The sequence below is a fragment of the Catharus ustulatus genome, chromosome 1, assembly GCF_009819885.2.
Source record: "Catharus ustulatus isolate bCatUst1 chromosome 1, bCatUst1.pri.v2, whole genome shotgun sequence".
NCBI classification, from domain to species: Eukaryota; Metazoa; Chordata; class Aves; order Passeriformes; family Turdidae; genus Catharus; species Catharus ustulatus.
In genome coordinates this window covers 30,381,709-30,402,618 of record NC_046221.1, presented here as the reverse complement: position 1 = coordinate 30,402,618, position 20,910 = coordinate 30,381,709, and the positions used below count along the sequence as shown (strand labels likewise).

Below are 20,910 nucleotides of genomic sequence, written 5' to 3'. Positions count from 1 at the left end.
AGTGAATATCACAAAGGTTTGGGGGAGTTCCTGGCACACCAGTTGACCATGTGGAACTTCATTTATTAATCCATGAAAGTCATTATTGCCTCCAAGTCTTCTTTAAAGGTCACAGTCTTTTTTAAGGATTTGGTTAATGAGGAAAAGAGCTATTTCTGTTTGATCAGTCCAGTGTGTGCTGGGCTGTGCTCTCTCTGACTGGCGTGCCGAAGGATGTTCTGTGCCTGGAATTTGCAGTGCTGGGCTGTGGGTGGGCAGTAACGTGCGAGAGCTCTTGTGGCTGCATGAGGATTTGTATTGATCCTCCTGTTCTGACATCCTGGGTTTTATCGTGGTTACAATGCAGGCAGACACGTCAGGCAATTAAACATGTGAAGACACGATTCTGCTCGATTATTTGACTTCCTGCAACTAATAATGAGATTTTTGAAAGATTTAGTGCTATGCCATTAAATATAAAAGAAGTTTGGAGGCCTGTATGTGCAATGGAGTTAGGTGTGGTAGATTAAGTTTGTCCTGGCATCCTTATTGAAGCTTCCCTGTAGGCACTATCAGCTGTAATCAACATTGTTGCCAGAAATAACATTGCAGTGTCAAAACCATGAGTGTTTTAAGGGTATAGTCAGGGGACTTGAAGTGTTCACTTGTTTGTTTAACTGTAAATTAATAAAGACCCACAGGATTTTTTTCCTTTCCTGGGTTGTTGTTGAATCCTATAATTTTTTCTTTTTAATATTCTTAAGAAAAACTTCTGGTATTCAAATTACATTAAAAATATCTGCTTGTAGGCAGAGTAATAGCAGAGTAAAGCAAAGTCAAGTCCTAGGAGGATTTGGAAGAGAGAAAGAATACTTAAGATATAATTTAGCTGTTGCATCAGTCATTGTTATGCCTACACTTTGAACAAAGTGTTACCTTTCAGTTGCTAATTTTTTTTTCCTGTGGTTTTGTTTGGGTTTTTTTTGGTTTTGATAATGACTAGAAATGATCAACAAAAGTTTTAAATTATGCTCAGGCAGTGACCATCAGATACTACAGTAATGATTCCTATCATAAGGGGGAGTCTTGATTCTCAGAAAGATGCAGGATAGACAAATCGAAATTCCTGGAGAAGTCCAGCTCATCATGTTATTTGCTACTTCCATCCAGTAAGACTGTGACTGTGAGAGAAAAGCAAGTCAGCAGATACTTGACATCTGTGATTTCTCCTGTGCTCAGAGGCTGGCTCCTGGGTCCAGGTGCTGGACACTCTTCAGTGAATGGGTGACCTGAAATCAGAATGGGATAATGTTATTGGGATGGACCATCAGCACAAATCTAAAATAAGTAACCCCTATGATAAATACTTTAAAGGATTGCCTTATTGAAATCCTTAGTGTATACTTCACAAGGTAGTTAAATCATCAGCTGGAACTGTACTTAGAATAGGAATATATTTTCTATTATATTTTTTATCCTAAATGAGATTATATATATATTCCTTTAAATGAAATAATTTTTGGTTATTTCCAAAAGACAGACTTACAGTGACCAATCCTACACAGGGGCCAATAGGTTTCCTGGAAAACTATAATTATAGTATTAATAATTGGATTATTAGAAGTGAAGTAACTGTAAAGCTTGCAGGTTTAATTTGTGCTGCTTACTTATTGTGCTTCTGTTTTTGAACCAATTTCAATTCAGCAGTTTCAGTGGTTTTTAGACAACTTCTTCATGCACATTACTCTGCCACATTGCCTGCCTTACAAATATTGCTCATAATTCTTTGCATGTCTTTCCTTCAGAACATGGAAATTAGCACTAAAGCCTTAGGTTTAGCTTTAGAAAAGGCTTTTTTCAGTCTAAAGGAATCTTATGGTGTCACTTTCAATCTCTCCTGTGAAAGTTAAATTTCTTTCTTTTGCTTCTTTTTATGTTCAGAAACTATAATTTATTACTGCAAAGGAATGTGTACCGAATCCAGTAACCAACAGAGGATGTGGAAAGATTTATTGGGAGAAACATTAAGAGCATTCCTGGCCAGGTGTATTTTATTTCTTTCTGTGAAATGGGAAAAAAATACTATACACGTCCAGCCAACTTCAGATATGGCTGGAAGCCCATTTGGAAGAGAGTGTCTGTAATTGTAAAGTGCTTCTTGAGATAAACTGAACAAAAAGTGATGAAGGGCAGAAGCAGATTTGGCATTGCTGAATAGCAAGAACTTTATTTCTCGATTTTGAAAGCAACTGTAGTGTTTGCCATCTGAGTGGGTGTGTGCACGACTTCCGCTCTCCTTGTGTTTTATCCAGCAGTTTATACTCATGGTAAATGAGGGACTGAACACTCTGCTGAACCACAGCAGTGAATTCTGAATTTGCCTTTGCACCCTTGGTCCATGACAAAAGGATCTGAAGGAGCAGGACCTCAGTAGACTTCTGCATTCCTTGCTTAACTTAGAAGGTGTCACTCAGTGAAAGCAAGGCACGTGTCATGAACATTTTTATTCTACCACAGTTTTTTAGAACTCCAATAAATAATTTTACTGCATATTGGAATATATGACATGAATTTGTGAGGAGTGTAATCTTTTGCAAGGTTAAAAATTGTAATTTACTCATTTGATGATATTTAGGAGGAAATTTTAGGCAAATACAAAAACCATTTTTTCAAGAATGATAATAAAATCAGTAATACACTAGCTAACAAAGTTAGTAAGAGCATTATCATGGAATCGTAGAATAGTTTGGTTTGGAAGAGTCCTTAAAAGTTTAGTTGCCTACTCTATCCCTCCTGCAGTAAGCAGAGACATCTTCAAATATACCAGGTTACTCAGAGCCCTGTCCAACCTGACCTTAAATGTTTCAAGGAACAGGGCATCCACCACCTCTCTGGGCAGCCTCTTCTATTGTTTTACCTGCCCATCATAAAAACTTTCTTCTCTGTATCTAGTCTGAATTTTAGTTCAAACCATACCCCTTCTCCTGTCACTACAGACCATACTAAAAGGTCTGACCCCATCTTGTAGGCCCTCTAAGTGCTGAAAGGCTGCAATAAGGCCACACCAGGGCCTTCCCTTCTCCAAGCAGAATAACACCAACCCTTTTAGCCCTTCTTCATAGGAGAGGTGCTCCAGTTCTCTCATCATTTTTTGTGATACTCCTCTGGACCCCCACCCCCTCTGGTTTCTACATTGAGAATGTTCCAGGGACACCTTTTCCCTTTCAGCTTTTCCTTCAACTACAACTTCTTAGTCTCCAGTTCCCCTCTGTGCTAGCTGAATAGGCAGGTCCCTTCAGCAGTTGCCTTATTTATTAAAAACGAAGTTTTGATATTGTGTTTTTGTATAAGGTGTGGAAATGGTTTCTTCTTTGTCCATTAGTCGAAATTTCTTAAGTGCTCTCTACAAATTCTTCCTTCATGCAGCATCTTAGAAAAAGAGGTGAAAAGTGGAATCAAACTGCTCCATCCTCCTATCCCAGGCAGGAAGTTCCATCTGTATCACATTTTACATGGATGTGATTTTCATGTTATAGGACCCTCATGAGTTTTCTTGATTTTCCAATAATCTCTTACATTGTATAGTAGTCCTTCCCTATTGTTTCTATCATGGAATAAATGGAGAGATAAAACCTATTGTTTTATCCATCATGGGTATGGAGAGCAGCTCTTGATTTCTCTTTGTAGATTCTCCCTACCCTAAAGTTTTGTAGACCTTTTTCTCTGTTGCTTCACAGAAATTGTTCTCTCTTATTTCTCACTCCAGGAATGTCACCATGTTACCTATTGCTGTTTTCCCAGTGCACAAATGGAAATCTTACTGGTGGCAAGAGGCCAACCTCTTGTAGTCCATACAATTAAGAAAACTTGGTAATTAAACAAAGGAATCTTTCAAATGTGAGCTGGAGTGCTCAATTAGAAACAAAGAATCAACATCTCATTTTATTGCTATTTCCTGTGTTGGTTTCTATATTTCCATACCAAAACCAGACTACTTTTAAAAGTTATTTGATAAAAAAATCAGCCTAAACCATCAAAATCCCAGTGTTTAAATGCCTTTGTGAATTCAAGTAGTTGGTAGACTACAGATGGGATTCAGTAGGTACCTAAAGTTGCAGGTTCTTTAACTATGCTAGTTGATTAAATCCTGTACTTTGTTCTATGTTTTCAACCGCAAAATTTTTACTACATTGTGGATTTTAAAATTTAGTTAGGAAACCAGTGACAGAATCAAATTTTTGGTGGTCTCTGAGTAAATAGAATTTTAGCAGTTTTGCATCAAAGAAATTGGAGAAAATTGTTATTACTATGAAATCACACTTCCTCAAAATAAAAGTTTTAGAAGTTCTTCTTCTAATAAAAAGCTTTGTTTCTTCAGCAATTATATGGTAATTTGGCGTAATTGAAAATTGATTCTAAATATTTACTTTTTCCACTTTTGTAAATATATTGTTTTCCCTACTCCCTCTTTTTTTTCCCTTTTCTTTTTGTTCCAGGACCCTTTGCTGCTTCAGGAGACAGTAAATTCTGCTGCTGCTCTTATCATGGCATTAATAAAGGACAGAAACCCGGAGCTTATTGGCCAGCTGTTGGTAGCATAAGACCATAAATCATGTGTAGCTTTTGGAAATGTTAGTCATCATCTGTTCACCAAAGGTCTTAAGCTATTTTATTTTTTGTTGAAAACTCTGGATTTGTGCCATTTATTATGATCCTTTAACAGCATATTTTTGATATTTAAAATACAAATCTAATATTATGTGTAAAGTTTAAAAGGAAATAAAAATAATTCTGAGGTACACTGGGTATATACTGTGAGGAATGATATTGAAATGTTTTTAAGGTACCGATAATTTTAAAAGGTGCACAGAGGACACCAAAGCATTCATGCAGAATTATCTTCAACTATATGTGTGTGTTGTACTCTAGGACTGCATGACTTAAATTTTATTTTGGATAAATTAATCCTAAAGCACAGCTCATCTACTTTATGTGAAATTACAGTAATTTCACGAATACAAGCTGCACGGAGTATAAGCCGCACTCCCGGTGCGTCGACAACGTTGATGTCTTTGTCAATAAAAAAGCCGCACCCGAATATTAGCTGCACTTTCATTCGTAGCGAGGATCCGAGTGCAACTTTCCAAATTTGCCAATTAGTAACAGAATCGCGGCATAGCGGGGTTTACTGGCTCGGGGCGGGCCAGGCAGGCTCGGCCCGCTCATGGTTGCCGATGGGGCCGGGTGGCCCAGCTCGGCGCCACGGCTCAGCGGGGCCGCTCAGGGCCAGCCGGGAGGTGCTGCCGCTGCTGCCGCCAGGCTCGCTCGCTCCCCCCTCCCGTCTGCACCGCCGCCGCCGCGTTTGCTCGCCCTGGCCAGCACTGCTGGCCCTCGCGCCGCCGGGCTCCCCCACACTGCTGGCCCCGGTTCTGTTGGGCTCCCCTGCACTGCTAGCCCCGGTTCTGCTGGGCTCCCCTGCACTGCTAGCCACGGTTCTGCTGGGCTCCCCCACGCTGCTGGCCCCGGTTCTGCTGGGCTTCCCCGCGCAGCCGGGCAGCCCCACCCGCTGGGCTTCCCGCTTCTGCCATGCTCCCCTGCACAGCTGGGCTCCCCCACACTGCTAGCCATGGTTCTTCTGGGCTCCCCTGCACTGCTAGCCCCGGTTCTGCTGGGCTCCCCCGCGCTCCTGGCCCGGGCTCTGCCAGCTGACCCCACACTGCTGGCCCCGCCTCTGCCAGGCATTCCTACCTCTGCCGGGGCTGGCCGGGCTCCAACTTGGCTTGGGGCTGCCACGGGCTCTCACTTCCGTGTTGGCAGCTTTTAGAATATTGTTAATATATTAGCCGCCCTGGAGTACTAGCCGGACTTCCAGGTTTCCACCAAAATTTTGGTGAAAATGGTGCAGCTTGTATTCGTGAAATTACTGTGTTTAAAAATTGCTGCTGTAATATCTATTAGTGAATGTAGAGTTCCTTATTGAGTGTAGCTTTCCTGACATAAAGAGAAGTGCATATTCCAGGAAGTGTTGGAAAGTTCAGGTACCTGTTCTTTGTGGAATGAACATAACCTCAAATCAAAGAAAAGATAGGCATGGGTGCAAAGTGGTACTAACCCCCGGTTTTCCAGATGCAGTATTCTCTGGCTGTAGCCTCCTTGGTGCTATACTTCTTCCAGTGCCCATGTGCCATCATTCAGAGCTCCTGTAGTTCCACTGAAATAGGAAGGGCCTGTTAATTCATGTACAAGAATATAATTCTCATCTCTTGCTGGTTAGCAAATGTACGTAGTAAACAGCAGTAAGGAGAGCAAGCATTATGAATTCAAAGATACACTGCATTGATAGTCAAGTGTGGGTCTTTGGGACAGGAAGATGAAATGGTGAATGATTATTATGTGGAGTATCTCCAGGTATCGCAACCACTAAGAGCAATACAGTATCCCTGGAAACATCAGGAATTTTATCTCTGCTGCAATCTGTGAAGGGGCTAGGTTAGGGTCTTACATACTTGATATGGCTGGAATAAGGTCTTGGAGAAGTATCCTCATCAGAAGTGTCCAGTGAGTCCCTGATTCAGTCTGTCACTGTCAGTTCAGCAAGTTTCCCTCTAAAAACATCCTCCCTCCCCTTACTCTCACCATGTTCCACTCCCTCTGGTGCTCAGACAAAACTTAGGATAACAAACTCCCTGCTTCGTCCCTTTCCTCTTTCTCTTCACATGGCTCTTTATATCTCTGGTTTAAATCCCTTTTGGAAGCTGATCTTGGCCCCAGACTTCCTTCATTGCACAATAAAATAAAGAGTTGTTAGCTGACGGTTCTATATCCAAAGCAGACATTTTCTTCCACACACAAGTCATGCAAAGGTAGCTAACAAAGTTCTTGTGCATCATCTGCTTTCTTCTTCACTTCTTTCTTCTCTCTACTTTGATTAATAATTTGTCCTTTTCTGACACTGTACAACATAAGCATTCATATTAGCTCTGTATATGGCTATACAATAGGCATATTTTATTCATACATATATTCATGTCTGTTCATATGCAAAGCACACAAATAAATTAAGAACTAAAGAATTTATTACTGGTATTCATAATTTAACAGGACAGCTCTCACAAATAAGTTTTCTGAATTTGCTTTTACATTAATAAATTTGATGAAGGAATTTGTCCCACAGGCTTTTAAAAGACATGATGAAAGATGTCTCTTTGACTGCATTTTGTTATTCTTGTTTGCTTGAAGTCTAAAATGCAATCTGTGATGTGTTTTCCCCAAACAATAAGAAGGTGAATTTAGAAAATCCTTCATGTTTTCTATCCACTCTAATTTATACATTGTAATACTGCATTAACATTGTTTTGTGTGTAACATCATTTGTTTAAACAGAGATTTTATTTTTTAGGGTTGTTTTACTTACCTCATTCTCCTAAGAGGGTTTCAATCCTATTAAAAATGATACTGCAATGAACTACTGTAACAAAAACAAATATATTTTAGTTGTTTATGGATTTATTTTGAAAAGAGAACAGACAATGCACAAGAAAAAGTAAGTTTTGGGTCAACCAATATACTTAGTACTAATCCTAAATGGAAGATAATAAGCTTTATTAATGTACTGTTAATCATTGCATTATGGCTTTTTAATCTTTAGCAATCTTTTAAATTAACAATCTTTTAAAATTATCTACAAACACTGAAAAGTCCATTTTGCTGGAAGCAAGTACACCAACAACAGAACTACTAAAACAGATCACAAAATACTAAAACTGCAGCAAAAAAAAAAAAGACACTGGACTGTGATTAATGCTATTGTGTATCCAAACCAAATTTAAATGGTTTTTTTGGTGATTGTTAGTACTTACAATGGGAATAAAGATATAAAATGAAATTAAGAAACTGGCTGATTGTTTTTTGTCTGTGCATAGCTTCTCACAAATAGCAGTATACATGAGAAACTTGGCTGCCTTTTGTACACACATGCTGTTTTGAATTTAACTAGTGAATCAGTCACCACCCATATTGCTTTGAACATTTGGACAGAGATAACAGAAAGTAAATAGAAGCTCAGACTCTGCCAGCCTTGCTTACCTTACTCCTCAAGCACTCTAATTAGTATTCCTTTGGTAGTATTCATCAGAAAAGATAATGCAGAATGTGCCCCTAGAAATGCTTTTCAAAACTGCAAAGTTGAGTGAATTAGATTTGTGTACTGAAACTAACCCACTTCATGCAAGATCTGAAATCTGCATTACTTTATCTTCAATCAGTTAGGTAGAGATTTTCTATTTAGTCTTTTTTTTCTTTAACTTTTCAGACAACCTAGCTTGAAAAAACAATGGCTTGATGATCCTCTGAAGAAGAAAGAAATGAAAAGTGTAGAAGATGGTGGCATTGTAAACAAAAACCTCCAACACCCCTAAACTATACCAAAAAGAAAACAGAAAGAGAGATGTTACCTATTGTAATCAGTGGCATAATAGAGTCAACTTTGGTTGAGCTCATCTTAATAATTAATGCAGGCTGCAGAAAAAAAATTCTGGATGCCATGGAGCCTTTGGTGTAATCAAATTTGTATTTCTATGTGACACCTAAGTCTCATCATCTTCACAGTGCTGAAGATGCCATCCAAAGAGAAGCTTCCAAAGACAAAGTTTCCAATCAATGCTTGGCAATTCCTGAAGATACAGCAACTTTTCCTGTCTGTAGGTCTTTCCACTAGAGACGGGTCATACTTTGGTTGCTCTGCTCTCCCTGTCTCAGACACTTGCCACTTCTCACTGCTTTTTGTTTGGTTTTTATTTCTGAGGAAGAGCACATTTATTTTGAGACATGCAAAAGTTTTTTAATTTTATATCTCCTTCCTCTTCATCCATAACTTGGATCTGAAAAATTCTAGTTCATCTTATCAAGCATCCATCGATGTGCAGACAATCCTTCATTGTTGTTGAGGAAGGTTTGGGGGTTCAAAAATAAGGTTATGATAACAGTGTTCCTGTAGTCCAGAGTTTGGGGAAAGATTATTCCTGCCCATCTCAATCCAATTTTGTACCTGATTTTGAATAATTTGTAAAGGCACACAATTCAATGACTCATTCCCTGCTCTGGGTCCCTACAGTGAGACACTAAAGGCAAAGTGTGAAAATGGGTTCAAATCCTTGTGCCCCAGTGCCTGTACTTTCAACTTCAGACTGGTAATTTTTTATGTCGTCTCCCTCAGCCCATTTCCCAGGCCAGTTGTTTGCCAGAATTCTGTTTATCTTGTGCTTCTGGTGAGCACCAAGGAAAAGCAGCAGTCACTGACACTGCATTTTTCCCAGTGTAGCTTGATTTTGATTGACAGGGCTGAACAGCACTTGTTAAATATATATTTTCCTTCATTATTTCTTCCAGGAGTACTCAATTAGTTTAGATATCTAAAAAACACATTTCAGCACCTGTGCTGAGGAAACGTTCCCAACTGTTTAAATACTTTTCATGATAGAATAAAGTCACTTCTCTTGCATACACCAATATAGGGAGCAAAGTGGCATTTCTTAGTATATTTATTCCAAGGTTAATTTAAGTATGCTTTCAATATTTAGATTGACATGGACTCAGAAACTAAAATTATAATTCAGTTTAAATGCCAGAACAATGAATTATAACACAGTTACAAAGATAAATGAGAGAGCAAGACTTGGACAAGAAAAAAGTAATGTGAAATTTAAATAGCATAGAGAAACAAGGAGGCAGGGGAGAATATACCAGAACTCCACCAGATGGCAAAACCTGCAAGGGAGATCCCTTGAATGGCAGGATAGGCTAAGGACTGCAGGAATGCTTTCCAGGTTCAGTAGCTCTTCAGATGGCAGCTCAAGAAGGCATTTCTCTCTTCAGCAGCCATTTTAGATAACCTTCTGTCTTGGGTAGTTGCTTGCTGTTACTTCTGCATCTCTTTCATTTCCCTGCCTCCTTCCTTTTGTTTTTGTCCCTCAGACTGGTCACTTCAAATTTCATATTTCCTTTTCGTTTCAGCCATTCCTGTTTTCTCCTGTGCTCCTTTCCCCTTTCTGCTGCTTATTCTTTCTCTCCATATTTGCCACTGTTTTTCCATTCCTCCCAGCCCACCATCGTTGAAAGAGATGATCCCCCCCTCCCTTCCCTTGCAAGCCAGGCCGTGGTCTGGCATCAGAAACCCTTCCTCACTCCTGGATCGAGAACTGAGGCGTTTGGGCTTTGGCACCTCCATGCTGCTCACAGCTGGGACTGAAAACAGATGTCACTTCCGCTGCCAGCTGCCGGCAGATGAGCAGCAGCTGCCCGAAGGGACAGACCTCCTGCATGGCAGCTGCTGGGCTGACACTGAGTGCTGCCTATTAGCTGGAGTCAAGCTGTAAGCAGAGCCATCCATCCCACTGAGGGGGAATAATCTGCCCCAAGGCCAGACCCTCCTTCCGCTGCTTCAGTAGCCAAACTAGGGTTTGTAAAGTCAGCACCTAGTCAAGGAGCCAGATTTGCAAATCTATCAGAATGGCAGCAGCAACAAAAAGTGAAAGAAAAAAAAAAACAAACAAATCCAGGTATGGCTTATAGTCCTGGTGACTGGGAAAAGTATGTTTTCACTTAGTAACCAATGCTTTTGCCAGGAGTTACTCGGAGACAAAAAGCAAGGAACCCCACGATGCTGTGCTAAGCAGTTCCTTTCCACAGCAGAGACATGGCCTCACTGAAGCCCCACTGAAGTCAGTGGGACTGAAATTTCCTTGCAGTGCACTCAAGAATGCGTGGCATCTCCTCCCTCCGGCCATCTTCAGCTAACTCACACATAACCATGCTGGTTATGCTAGGGGCTTATTATTATCATCATCATCATCATCATCATTATTTTTATTGTACTGCAGTTCTAAGTGTGTATTTATGCTGTGCTCAACTCCCTTGCCATTTGGTAGGGAACATTATGGTCTTGATTAATGCCCACTATGTTTTGGAATTTAGTTGTGACTCTAGCTTAAGCATCCACAGGCCTGTGGTACATGGGGTTATAGGGACACTTTTGAAGAGCAGTTCAGAATTTAAAATCTGCCTTTGAGTACTCACTCTGAATCCAGTGACAGCACAGTAAGCCTAAAAGGATGATTTTTATGCTGGACTAGAAAAAGACTTGGCCTCTTTTGGACACTGTATTTTGTCTCTCTCTCCTGTATGCTAGCATTTAGGCTAGCTCTCAGCAGAGTCACCAGGTGGGATGCCTTTTGAGGGAGAAGGTGCATTGTGATTCCTGCTGCAAAGGGATGTGCTGGAGGCATGTAGGGCTGCAGCAATAGAATCACAGATTTGCCTGAACAGTGACTCAACTGTGGGGCACTGTTTACTCAACTTTGCAGTTTCAGGTCCTGCCTGTGTTGAGGGCAAGATGATTATTTGTTGTTCTAACACTGTTGTGCCCCTTTGGCAGACAAGGTCATATAATATACATGACTGAAGTGCAGGGGGGTCAGACGCTAGATGTGGCTCCTCTCTTTGACTGTCATGTGCAGTCTTTGTGAGCAGTAAAGTAAACCTGGTTGTGTGTTGTGACATGCAAACCTCTCTGAAAATCATAAATCTGAAAATGCTCAGAGGTGAACTGCATTCCAGACTGGTAGGTCAGGATAAAAAAAGGAAGGAAGGAAACGAGGTGTCTCTCACCACTTCTGGGAGTGGCTGCTTAGAGCAGATCAAAGAAGTACTTTTATGATGGATATTTCAAGAAAAGCTGCAAAATGCCTTGAGTGCACAGCAGAAAATACACATTACTTCTCCTTGGTTGTTTAGTTTTTTCTTAATCTTTAAAACAACTGGATTCACTCACTTTGGTCTTTAATCCTGCTTCCGATTGTGCACCTTTCTGTAGGCAGTTGCACAGCCTCGGAATGTGCAGGATTTGTCCAAAGCTTTGCTGCACCATGGTAACTTACAGTTACTTATAAGAATGGGAATAACAGTGGCAGCAATGCACCCTCTGCTGGTGTCCATCAATATTTTATCCAAAATCTTCCCCGAGTTAACTGTCAACAAATATTGCTAATGGCAGAAGAGGGGCCAATAAATATTTTTCTCTCTATCTTCTCTGATTCCAAGCAGTGATAACCTAAGGTGTTGAGATGGGATGAAAAAAACTCTGGGCATGATGTCAGCTACAAAGTGAAGAACAAAGATGCTACTACCTTCAAGAGGAGGCTGGAAAACACCCTTAGCATGTGGGCTAATGGAAAAATGGGGATTCATGCTAACCAGGTTGTGTGGGTGGAGGATGGCAAAGCATTTGTTATCATCTGGGATTGCTCCTGCCAACATGTATCTGCCTCAGGCTGAATTTTTGGTAGTGGTTTTTGCAGACCTTTTTCATTCCTCTCACACACTGAGTAAGATTAGTTTCAGCTTTCTGGAAAACCCTAAATTACAGAAGAAACAGGCATTTGAACAATTCTGTGTTCAAATTATGAATATTCAAGTGGTTTTTTTGAATGCTATTTTGTACTTTTGTAAAAATTTCAAGTATTTTTCTTTTTTAAAAATTTTTATGAATTTTAAGCCAAATTTGATAAAAACCTTAGAAACATTGGAAAAAACCTAAAAAATATTAACTGTACTGCACTGTGATAGATGTGGTCCTTGACTCAAGTGAGCATTAATGAATGGCTGGGCATAATGGCAGTAAGTGGGAAACAGGTGAATGTAAGCTCAGCCTACATTACCAATCTTGTACGCAAATTAAAAAAAACTCTGTTTTGAGTGTGAAGTAAAATGGAAAAGAAAATCTCAGTAAGAAGAGACATACATTAGATTCAGTGAGGATAACAGAATGATTTCTAGTCCATGATTATTATAAAGAAATATCCTTTAGAATGAATCTAATAGTTTATGTTCTTTATTAGGTTTGTATTTTTCCACAAGAAAGCATTCAGATGGATCCCCAGATGATCTTTCAGGACAAAAATGCCATATTTTATATATTCAATATAGAAAAATATTAAACTTGTAGAAAATTATGTGGCAGGTAATAGTGCCTTGGAAGTAAAACACTCTGCTCTTCAGTAGCTCTTTCATGCCCTCTGCAGTTAAAACTCTGTTTTGTGTCTGTGCAGTCAGTGTGCTTTTCCCACTTACAGAATTGAGTACTGAACGAAAACTGTAAAACTGTAAGTACTATTGGAAATTTTTTTGGGTTACCTGTAGGCTAGGTTGTGAGTTTTATTATACACTCACATTTTACAAGCATTACAGTAATGCAGATGATCCTGTGCTTTTACAGTGATGCCTTTTTCACAGCAAGAGCTGAGAAGTAAACAGAGGTTCTCTCCTATGTGCTTGTTTCTCTACATGCAGGCGTCCAACTCAGGTCTGGGGTTTCATGCATATTTGCTGTCAGGTAGAAGTTATGTACACATGATTGTATAAACTAGTTTAAAGCAACTTGAGTCTCATTATTACATGTAACTTCTTTTAGCCTCCCTTTCAGAAAGTGCTGATTATATTTTTGCATAGAGTATCCAACAAAAACATTTATAAAAGCAGGTGAGGAAAAAGTGTCTTGTTTCAATTGATTGTACCTTGATTATCTTCAACTAATTTCCAAGACATGTCTAACTTTTGGATGTACAAAATTGTGAAATAGTGCACCATAGACCTTCTACTTACATTTGAAGAGAAATAAGAATCTCATTGGATGACAGAAGAAATGGTAGTTTCTACAGTGCCAAAGGTCATTCCTGAAGTATCTAGAACAGGACACTTGGGGAGGAAAGAATAAGTATGATATAATTAAGTGAAAGAATTAAGAACAATAACAATAGCAGCAATAATAGTAATCCTGATTAAAGGAATTGCAAGATGCAAACAGTCAGAAATGCTGATCTGCTATTTAAAACTTCAAAGTTATCTTATTTTTCATACCAATGGCATTTTCAAGAGTGACTGCTGGTTAATGATTCTGGTGTAGGTTTTCACTATATTTGGACTAGAACAGGTATATTTTATATATGTAATTGAAACCAGAATTAATCCTGAAGCTCTTTGGGTTATGGCTCTCACTATCAGTGCTGTTTCCTTAGTAGAAACAAAATTTGAACTCAGACACTTGTCTAACAAAAATATCTCTAAAGAAACTCACATATTGCAATACACTGAATGCATTGCTTCTGGTTCCTGATCTTCACTGAGACATTAATGTGCCAGCACTTTTAAAACAGTGACTCTTCTCCAAGGAACTTCTCAGCCTAAATTAACCACCCAAGGAGTGAGGCTGGACACAGATGCTGTAAGAGGCTGGGGAAGGCCAAGAAGCCAGGAGCAGCTTGAGGAAACACAAAGTCCCAGAATGGCGAGGCCAATGCCAGATCCCAGAAACCCTTTAGGTCCCCACTGTGTCTTGCTGCCCTCTTTTCTCCCCATCAAAGAGGAAAGGGAGTATGGTGCGCATGGTCCCATGTTTCAATAAAGACCAAGCAATCTGGTTTCCTGGGCACTGGTCCTGCTCAGGGAAAATGAGAGCTAGCAGGTTGGTAAACTTCACTATGCTTCAGCCTCTCCTTCTATGCAATATGAATAATGGCTCCTTCACAGCAGCATTTCTTACACTGAATGTATTCATATTTATGAAGTATTTTGTAAATTGAAAACCATAAATGCTTGAAGGAGTTGTCTTGTAAAATTTATTACTGCTGAGATGATACTCAAGTGCTGAAAACAACTCTGTGTATTAGGGAATCTTTTATTAACCAGTTGAACCATGGAAATCCTGTTTTGCCTGCATTCATTTTTGAGAGGGTCTAGAGATAATAGGTGGTATTACTCATGTACCTGAAATATAGTCAAGGACCTTGGACCACAGAATTTATCATTGTATTAAATTTACTCAGCCGTGTTTCTCATTTGACTCATTTGATGTTGTGCAGTAGATTTACGAATGCTCATCCCTGTTTATGTTGTTTATCAGCAATGTGAATTATGCTGAAATCCTTTTTGGACAGACCCACTGACACTATGCTGTTAAGAACTGGGGTTTTTTGAAAGCATTTAATAGAGGACTTCAGCTCTTTGGCATTCATTTCCAGGTAGAGCCTTCTTCTTGATCCCTGCACAGACTTTGCTGCAGGTACATTGCACCCTCAGCCCAATCCAGGTGCCAGCTCAGTCCCTTCTCAACCCAACAGACCTGGCAGGGATGTGGCTGAGCTCAGGACCATGCTCCCCCAAGGGACCATCAACAGGAAACCTCCCCACATCCCTCTTCACTGCTGACTGCTCTCTGCCTAGGGCTGAGGCTGATGTTTGGTAGGGTGAGGAGGAGAAAACACTTGGGAATAGTCCACCTGAGTGAATTTTCGGGAAGAAAACATGCTGTCTGCTAAGTTAAACTGATCTCTGGAACCAAATCGAAATAAGTAAGGGTTTTTAGCTCATTTCAAATATGTAGGCTTCAATCAATTCACCAAAGCTATGGCCTAGCATTTCTGTATTTCTGTGGTGGCTTCAGAGGAGAGCAGATCAGGGTCTCATCCCCACCTTGCAGCTGTCCTCTGCCAAGTGCCTGAGGGACAACCATCCTCTTCTTCTGAGGCACTGAAGCAAGCTGCAGGAGGAAGTTGGACAACTCTGAAGACTTTGTGAGAGATGTTCAGCCAGGAAGACCATCCACAGGCAAGATGTGGCATTAAACAGCAGAATATTCCTCTCATGAGGCAATGCACTGTTATAGGGAAATGCAATTTAATAAAAAAAGAAAAAATAGCCAAACAAAGCAAAACATTTGAAACAAGCTGCTCTTGGATGCCAAACTGTTTTACTTTGATTGAAAATACTCAGATAGATGTTTCAAAATTTCCCTTTTCTCTCACTATTCATATCAAGAAAACAAAGAGAAAATGCCATTTTCTGGCCTTGATACATGCTGAAGATATTCAAAGGTCAGACTTCATGGAGGGACAAAAAAATCGTCTATGTCCCTCAGCTTTGCCAGAGTGGTGGTGAGAGAGATGGTGGAGAGGTGTGCTGGAGGCAGCCACGCAGGAGGAGGAGGATGTACCAGAAAGGGAGGGACGGAGAAAACAGCATCTCTGAAAGTACCTGAGAGCCAAAAGAAATAGTCTGAAACCCTAAAATACTGAGCAAGAGGAGAGAAGGTAAGCGATGATGAGGTTAAGGCTGCTCCTGCGATAAATGTAGAGCGTACAGCCTTTCCAGCGGGATGCCCCTAATCAGGGCAGCAGGGGTCAGAGAGCAAACACGGGCGGAGCAGGGGGAGCAGAAGCGCTCGCCCTGCAGGGGGAGTCGAACACCAGGAATGGGGAGCGGGCGGGAGCGGCTCCCGCGGGCGCTGCGAGCCCGGCGCGCTGAGCCCGGGAGCGCACAGCTCCGCTCCTTCCGAGCGCCTCGGCAGCTTAACCCCCTCAGCTGGGATTTACGTGCTGTGTGTGATAGAGCTTGGTCCGTGGCTTTAGTTAATGCAAAGTTCTTTATGATACTATGCGGTGGATGTGCGTGTGCTGGGAAAAGGGCAGACTCCTGGCATGTACCAAGGTTCAGGTTGCAGATTTCCAGCTAAAGACAGCCTGATGTAGTCGGTCAGTCCCAAGCTCACGGGTATCTCCATCATACCTTAAACTGTGTTAAAGCTTACAAAAAGAAAGTATATTGTTCAACAAATCCTACATATAATTTTTTAAAATTACATTTGTGATAATTCATTATCTTAAAAATAATGTTGTGCAATCACATGTTAATGGCTAAGGATACAATCAGCAAAGGCTGAAGATAAATATCTGTTCCATACCAAAGTACTTTTTCTCTGGTTCTCACTTTCCCTCTTTCCTTAGGATAGTGTGTGCAGGAGGTGGAGGCTCTTCCCAAGCAGGTCCAGAGCAGTTTTGTGAATGACAATCTAGAGCCAAGGGAGAGGCACCTGGTATGTAGTTTGGGGAAACAATTACCAGCTCCTCAGCAACTGCCAGAGCCAAGCAGGGCTTGAGGGAGCTGCAATAGCTCCCTGTGATCTCTGTCTGCCAGACACGGAAAGTATGCACACATGCACAAAGGCACGTTCAGAATTGCACCTGCACCCGTGTTAATTTATAGGTCCAGTGTTTAAGCCAGGGCCAGTCACTGTTATTCTGGGTTGTCATCAATCTCTTTATTCTTTTGCACTGTTTGTTGCATCCACTTATTTTAAGCACTAGTGCTAGAGGTATAGTTAATTAGTCCCTCACCCCAGCTCAGAGAAGATTCATAGCTGCAGGTTGATTGGACTCCTTTGCTCAATGTCAAAGTTGTCTAAAGACCACTTGCATGTGAGATGTTTAAAAATCCAATATGTACCAGATCTTTTTACATATGTTATCCAACTTAAATGCTGGCTGTTTTCAGTGCAATATACTTAGACAATATTCTGGCTGTATCAATTTGCTGTATTCTTGATTGTTCTCATTAGATTAAATACAAGTGCTAATAAATGACAGATTCCCTTTCTCTATCTGTGAGCACATCACACTTTTCAGGCAGACTTTTTTCAGATTTCACATATTTTACCCAGTCAACTCCTTCCAATTATTCTGATATATTTGAGACAGAGATCAAAGTTTTCCACTAGTTACTGTTAGTATTAGCTTAAACAATTACACAATAAAAATTGATTTTCAGTGGCCTATGTGTAACATTTTGCATGGGGAGATCCCCAAGTACTTTATAAACATCCATTAGAGGTGACAGCAAGCAGTGTGTAATAGCCAGGGAGAGCTGTTGCCGTTTTGCTGGGACACAGTTTCTGAGTCTTGATTTACCTATAGCCTTGACAGCAAGATAATGCAATTACACTTCTTGAAAGCAGCACACCACCAAGAATTGCTCCTACCTTTGCCCCCACCTTTCCTTACAATGTGACTTCTCCTCATAATTGCTCATTAGCCATTTCTACAGAAGACTGTGACAATCCAGCTGTTTTAAAGGATTTAGCTAGGTGTTGCCTAAAAAACTAACATGTCTAATTTTGGTTTGTAGGTACTCCAACTAAAGGAGTCCACACTTAGGTTCAGGAGCTTACTCCAGACAGAACTGTAAAGCAGCATATGGTTTAACTATCTCTTTCTGTATGCTACTTATAGAAAGAGAAAACAGCTGTTGAAATTGCAACTCTTCCTTGTACTTTCAGTCACGGACAGTCCAGTGAAGCTTCCCTGAAGCTGGCAGTGTTGACCACCTGGATTCAAGCACATCAATTGTTCATTCAAGAATGGCCCTGGTCTCCACACTAATACAAGGACATATTGAAAGCAACTGAGGAATTGCAGCTGTCTGTGTGAAAGGCCAAAAAGTGTATCATTTAATGTAATGGCTGCATAACTGAGAAAAATAAATGGAAGCAGGAAAAAGACATGCCTAGATACCCCCCACAGTAACCTAATGGTCCAGCTATACTTTACAAGGTGCTGCTTCTGGAAATTGTAAACATTACCCCCCCAAAAATCAACCTCCTGCGCATTGTTCTGGGCTTGCACTTATAAGCACTGCCTTCTGCAAATCTTACTATCTCACCTGCAACACAGGCCTGGCATGACTGTGTTAATTTGATTCTTCTATTAGCCTGGCTTCTGTTACTTGTGATTCCTCTGCAATATATTCCTTTTCACGATATGGAAGGAAAAGGAGCAGATACCAGCAAACAATTTGTTGCACAATCCTGAAAAGTCTCTGGAGAGTCTTTGTGGGGAGGTAACTTAGAACAACCGTGAGTTTTCTCCTCAGGAAAAGAGGTTCAATCCAGTCCTTATAAATATACAAAATTGTTTGAGAGAGATATTGATTTCTGAATCCGCTTCTCCTCTTTGGAACAGTCTAAACTCCTTGAATGTTGGCCATTTTCTCAGGTTCTAAAAGATAACAAGAGCAGAGGTTTCGACAAATTGTCCAAGGTAATTTATCAGATTTTTTCTGAGGAATGGAGACCAAGAAACTATATAGCTCAGTAGCTGCCAGAAAAAACACTGCACTCTTATCTTCTGAACTGGGACAGGATTTAAGTCACATGTACAACCTTTGGTAATCTCCAAGCAAGTTGCTATAAGGACAGCGAAATTCTTAAGATAAAGAGATAAAGGCTCTCGTGTTGCTTTGGTTGTCTTGCCACACCGTAGAGATTTCTATCCTTCAGTGATCTGTGTGCAGTTCAGGGTTAGAAACCAAGGTAGCTTCATGGAGGGACAGAACTGGAAGCCTGCTGCCAGCACTTACACACTTCTTAGAATGGCTAAGACCTTCTGGCAGCTCCTGGTCAGACTCCTTTCCAGAATCTCAGCCTCAGCTGCATGTCCTGCTGGCCCAACTCCTGCTACACCAGCTGCAAAACTTCCCTTCATAAGCAGCTACTGGCAGCCTCAAATCCAACATCTCCAGCCCCATATTATCATCAGCTTCACGTGTGCTTTACCAGTGGAAGGCCTCTTTCCTAATTTCTATTACCTTTTCCTGGTCTTCTTTGAATAGAGCAATCTCATTGACACCGGTTTCCACAGAGATCAGGAATCAGAATATCCCTCTTCTGTTTCCTAGAACAATACTGCCTGCACCCTTTATTTTTTTCTCTCTATAATATCAGAGGCAAAGGTTTTATTCTAATTTTTATACTGTTTTCCTGCTCCTGGTACAGCCACTAACTTGCCAACTGCACATGCAAAGAGGCCTTAGTACACAGTTCTCTGAAACTCTGTGATGCTCTATTGCAAACAAAGTCGGTTCTGATGGTAAATTTACAGTGAGAGATCAACAGGTCCTGTTACAATTCAGAAATATTCAGTTTTAGACCCAAATCTGCATTAAAAAATATATGCTGAAGGGTTACCTATATAATATATATATGTAATATGCACTTATATCTATCTATATATAAAATCTATTATCTATATAAAAAAGTATCTGAATGCAAATGTATGCATATATATATATTTGCATTTAAATGTCCATAGGCCTAGGAGAAACACATGTAAACAATATGCAGTTTGGGGAACAAGAACAGAACCTGTCAATATTTAAGATGTTAATGTTTAAAACCAGACTGCAGGTAAGTACTAAAAGAGGCACCTTCATCAGATGTGTTCACAAATATAATGATAACCTAAGTCTGATTAAGCCAGATGTCAAACATGAAAGAGCAGGCAGGAAGCTTCAGGAGGCTGAGAACAAACATGAAGAGAAGGATCTGAAAGGCCATGAAGAGTGAGCTATGTTGAAAATGAGATGGTTAAACCTGACTTACACTGAATAGGCTCCAGTTTCTTATTTGAATGCATTTTGGGTGGACCGACACAAAATGCTTACTCTCAAGACTTGGCAGACTGTTATCTTTCACCTAAGAACAACTTGCTGAGGCATTTAAAAACTGTACTCAACACTGAGGAGATAAAGTTGGCAAACATTTTTCCTCATTAGTAGTTTCTTTTTTTTCTCTTACTAGTCCCTACCACTGTCATAGTGTTTGCAAAAAGAAGAGGTGGGTGGTGTGGTCTGGCACAGTACTGTATTATGGAGTCTTTTAAAAAAGTTTTATCTAGATCTAGATCTAGATCTAGAAGGATATAGAAAGCTAAATGCCAGGTAGAGTAGCAGACAGCTGCATGGCTCTGAAGAACTCTGCCTCTGTACCCCCATATGTGCTAAAATAGCCTGTTTATCATATACAACACTATGTCTTCCTCTATATTCCTTTCCATTCATTTATGCAACCCTATAAAATGATAAAGATTTCAATTAATGCTAAATACATTTTAGCAGAACTGCAAAGGATAGGACAGTTTGACTTCATGAAGCTTTATTTGCTTGATTAGGGGCTTTCTACTGTACCTATATGGAGGACTCAATCCAAAACCCCACCTAAGCCAGTGGGAATACTTTCCAGGGGTTTAAAGGGTAGCAGAGCAGTTCACGAGG

The 20,910-nt window shown here is 40.4% G+C and overlaps 1 protein-coding gene across 4 annotated transcripts in view; it reads left to right on the top strand.

Moving 5' to 3' along the window:
* Positions 1-20,910, top strand: part of CRPPA (CDP-L-ribitol pyrophosphorylase A) — a 166,705-nt gene that overhangs the window by 111,394 nt on the left and 34,401 nt on the right. For 2 of the 4 annotated variants that reach the window (XM_033058993.1, XM_033059018.2), the window contains exon 10: positions 4,476-5,194. The exons of the other annotated variants lie outside the window; for them this stretch is intronic. In XM_033058993.1, coding sequence (XP_032914884.1) covers positions 4,476-4,580 — 105 coding nt within the window. In that variant the 3' untranslated portion in view covers positions 4,581-5,194. Of the gene's footprint in view, positions 1-4,475; positions 5,195-20,910 lie in introns of those variants that run through there. 4 annotated transcript variants of the gene reach the window in all.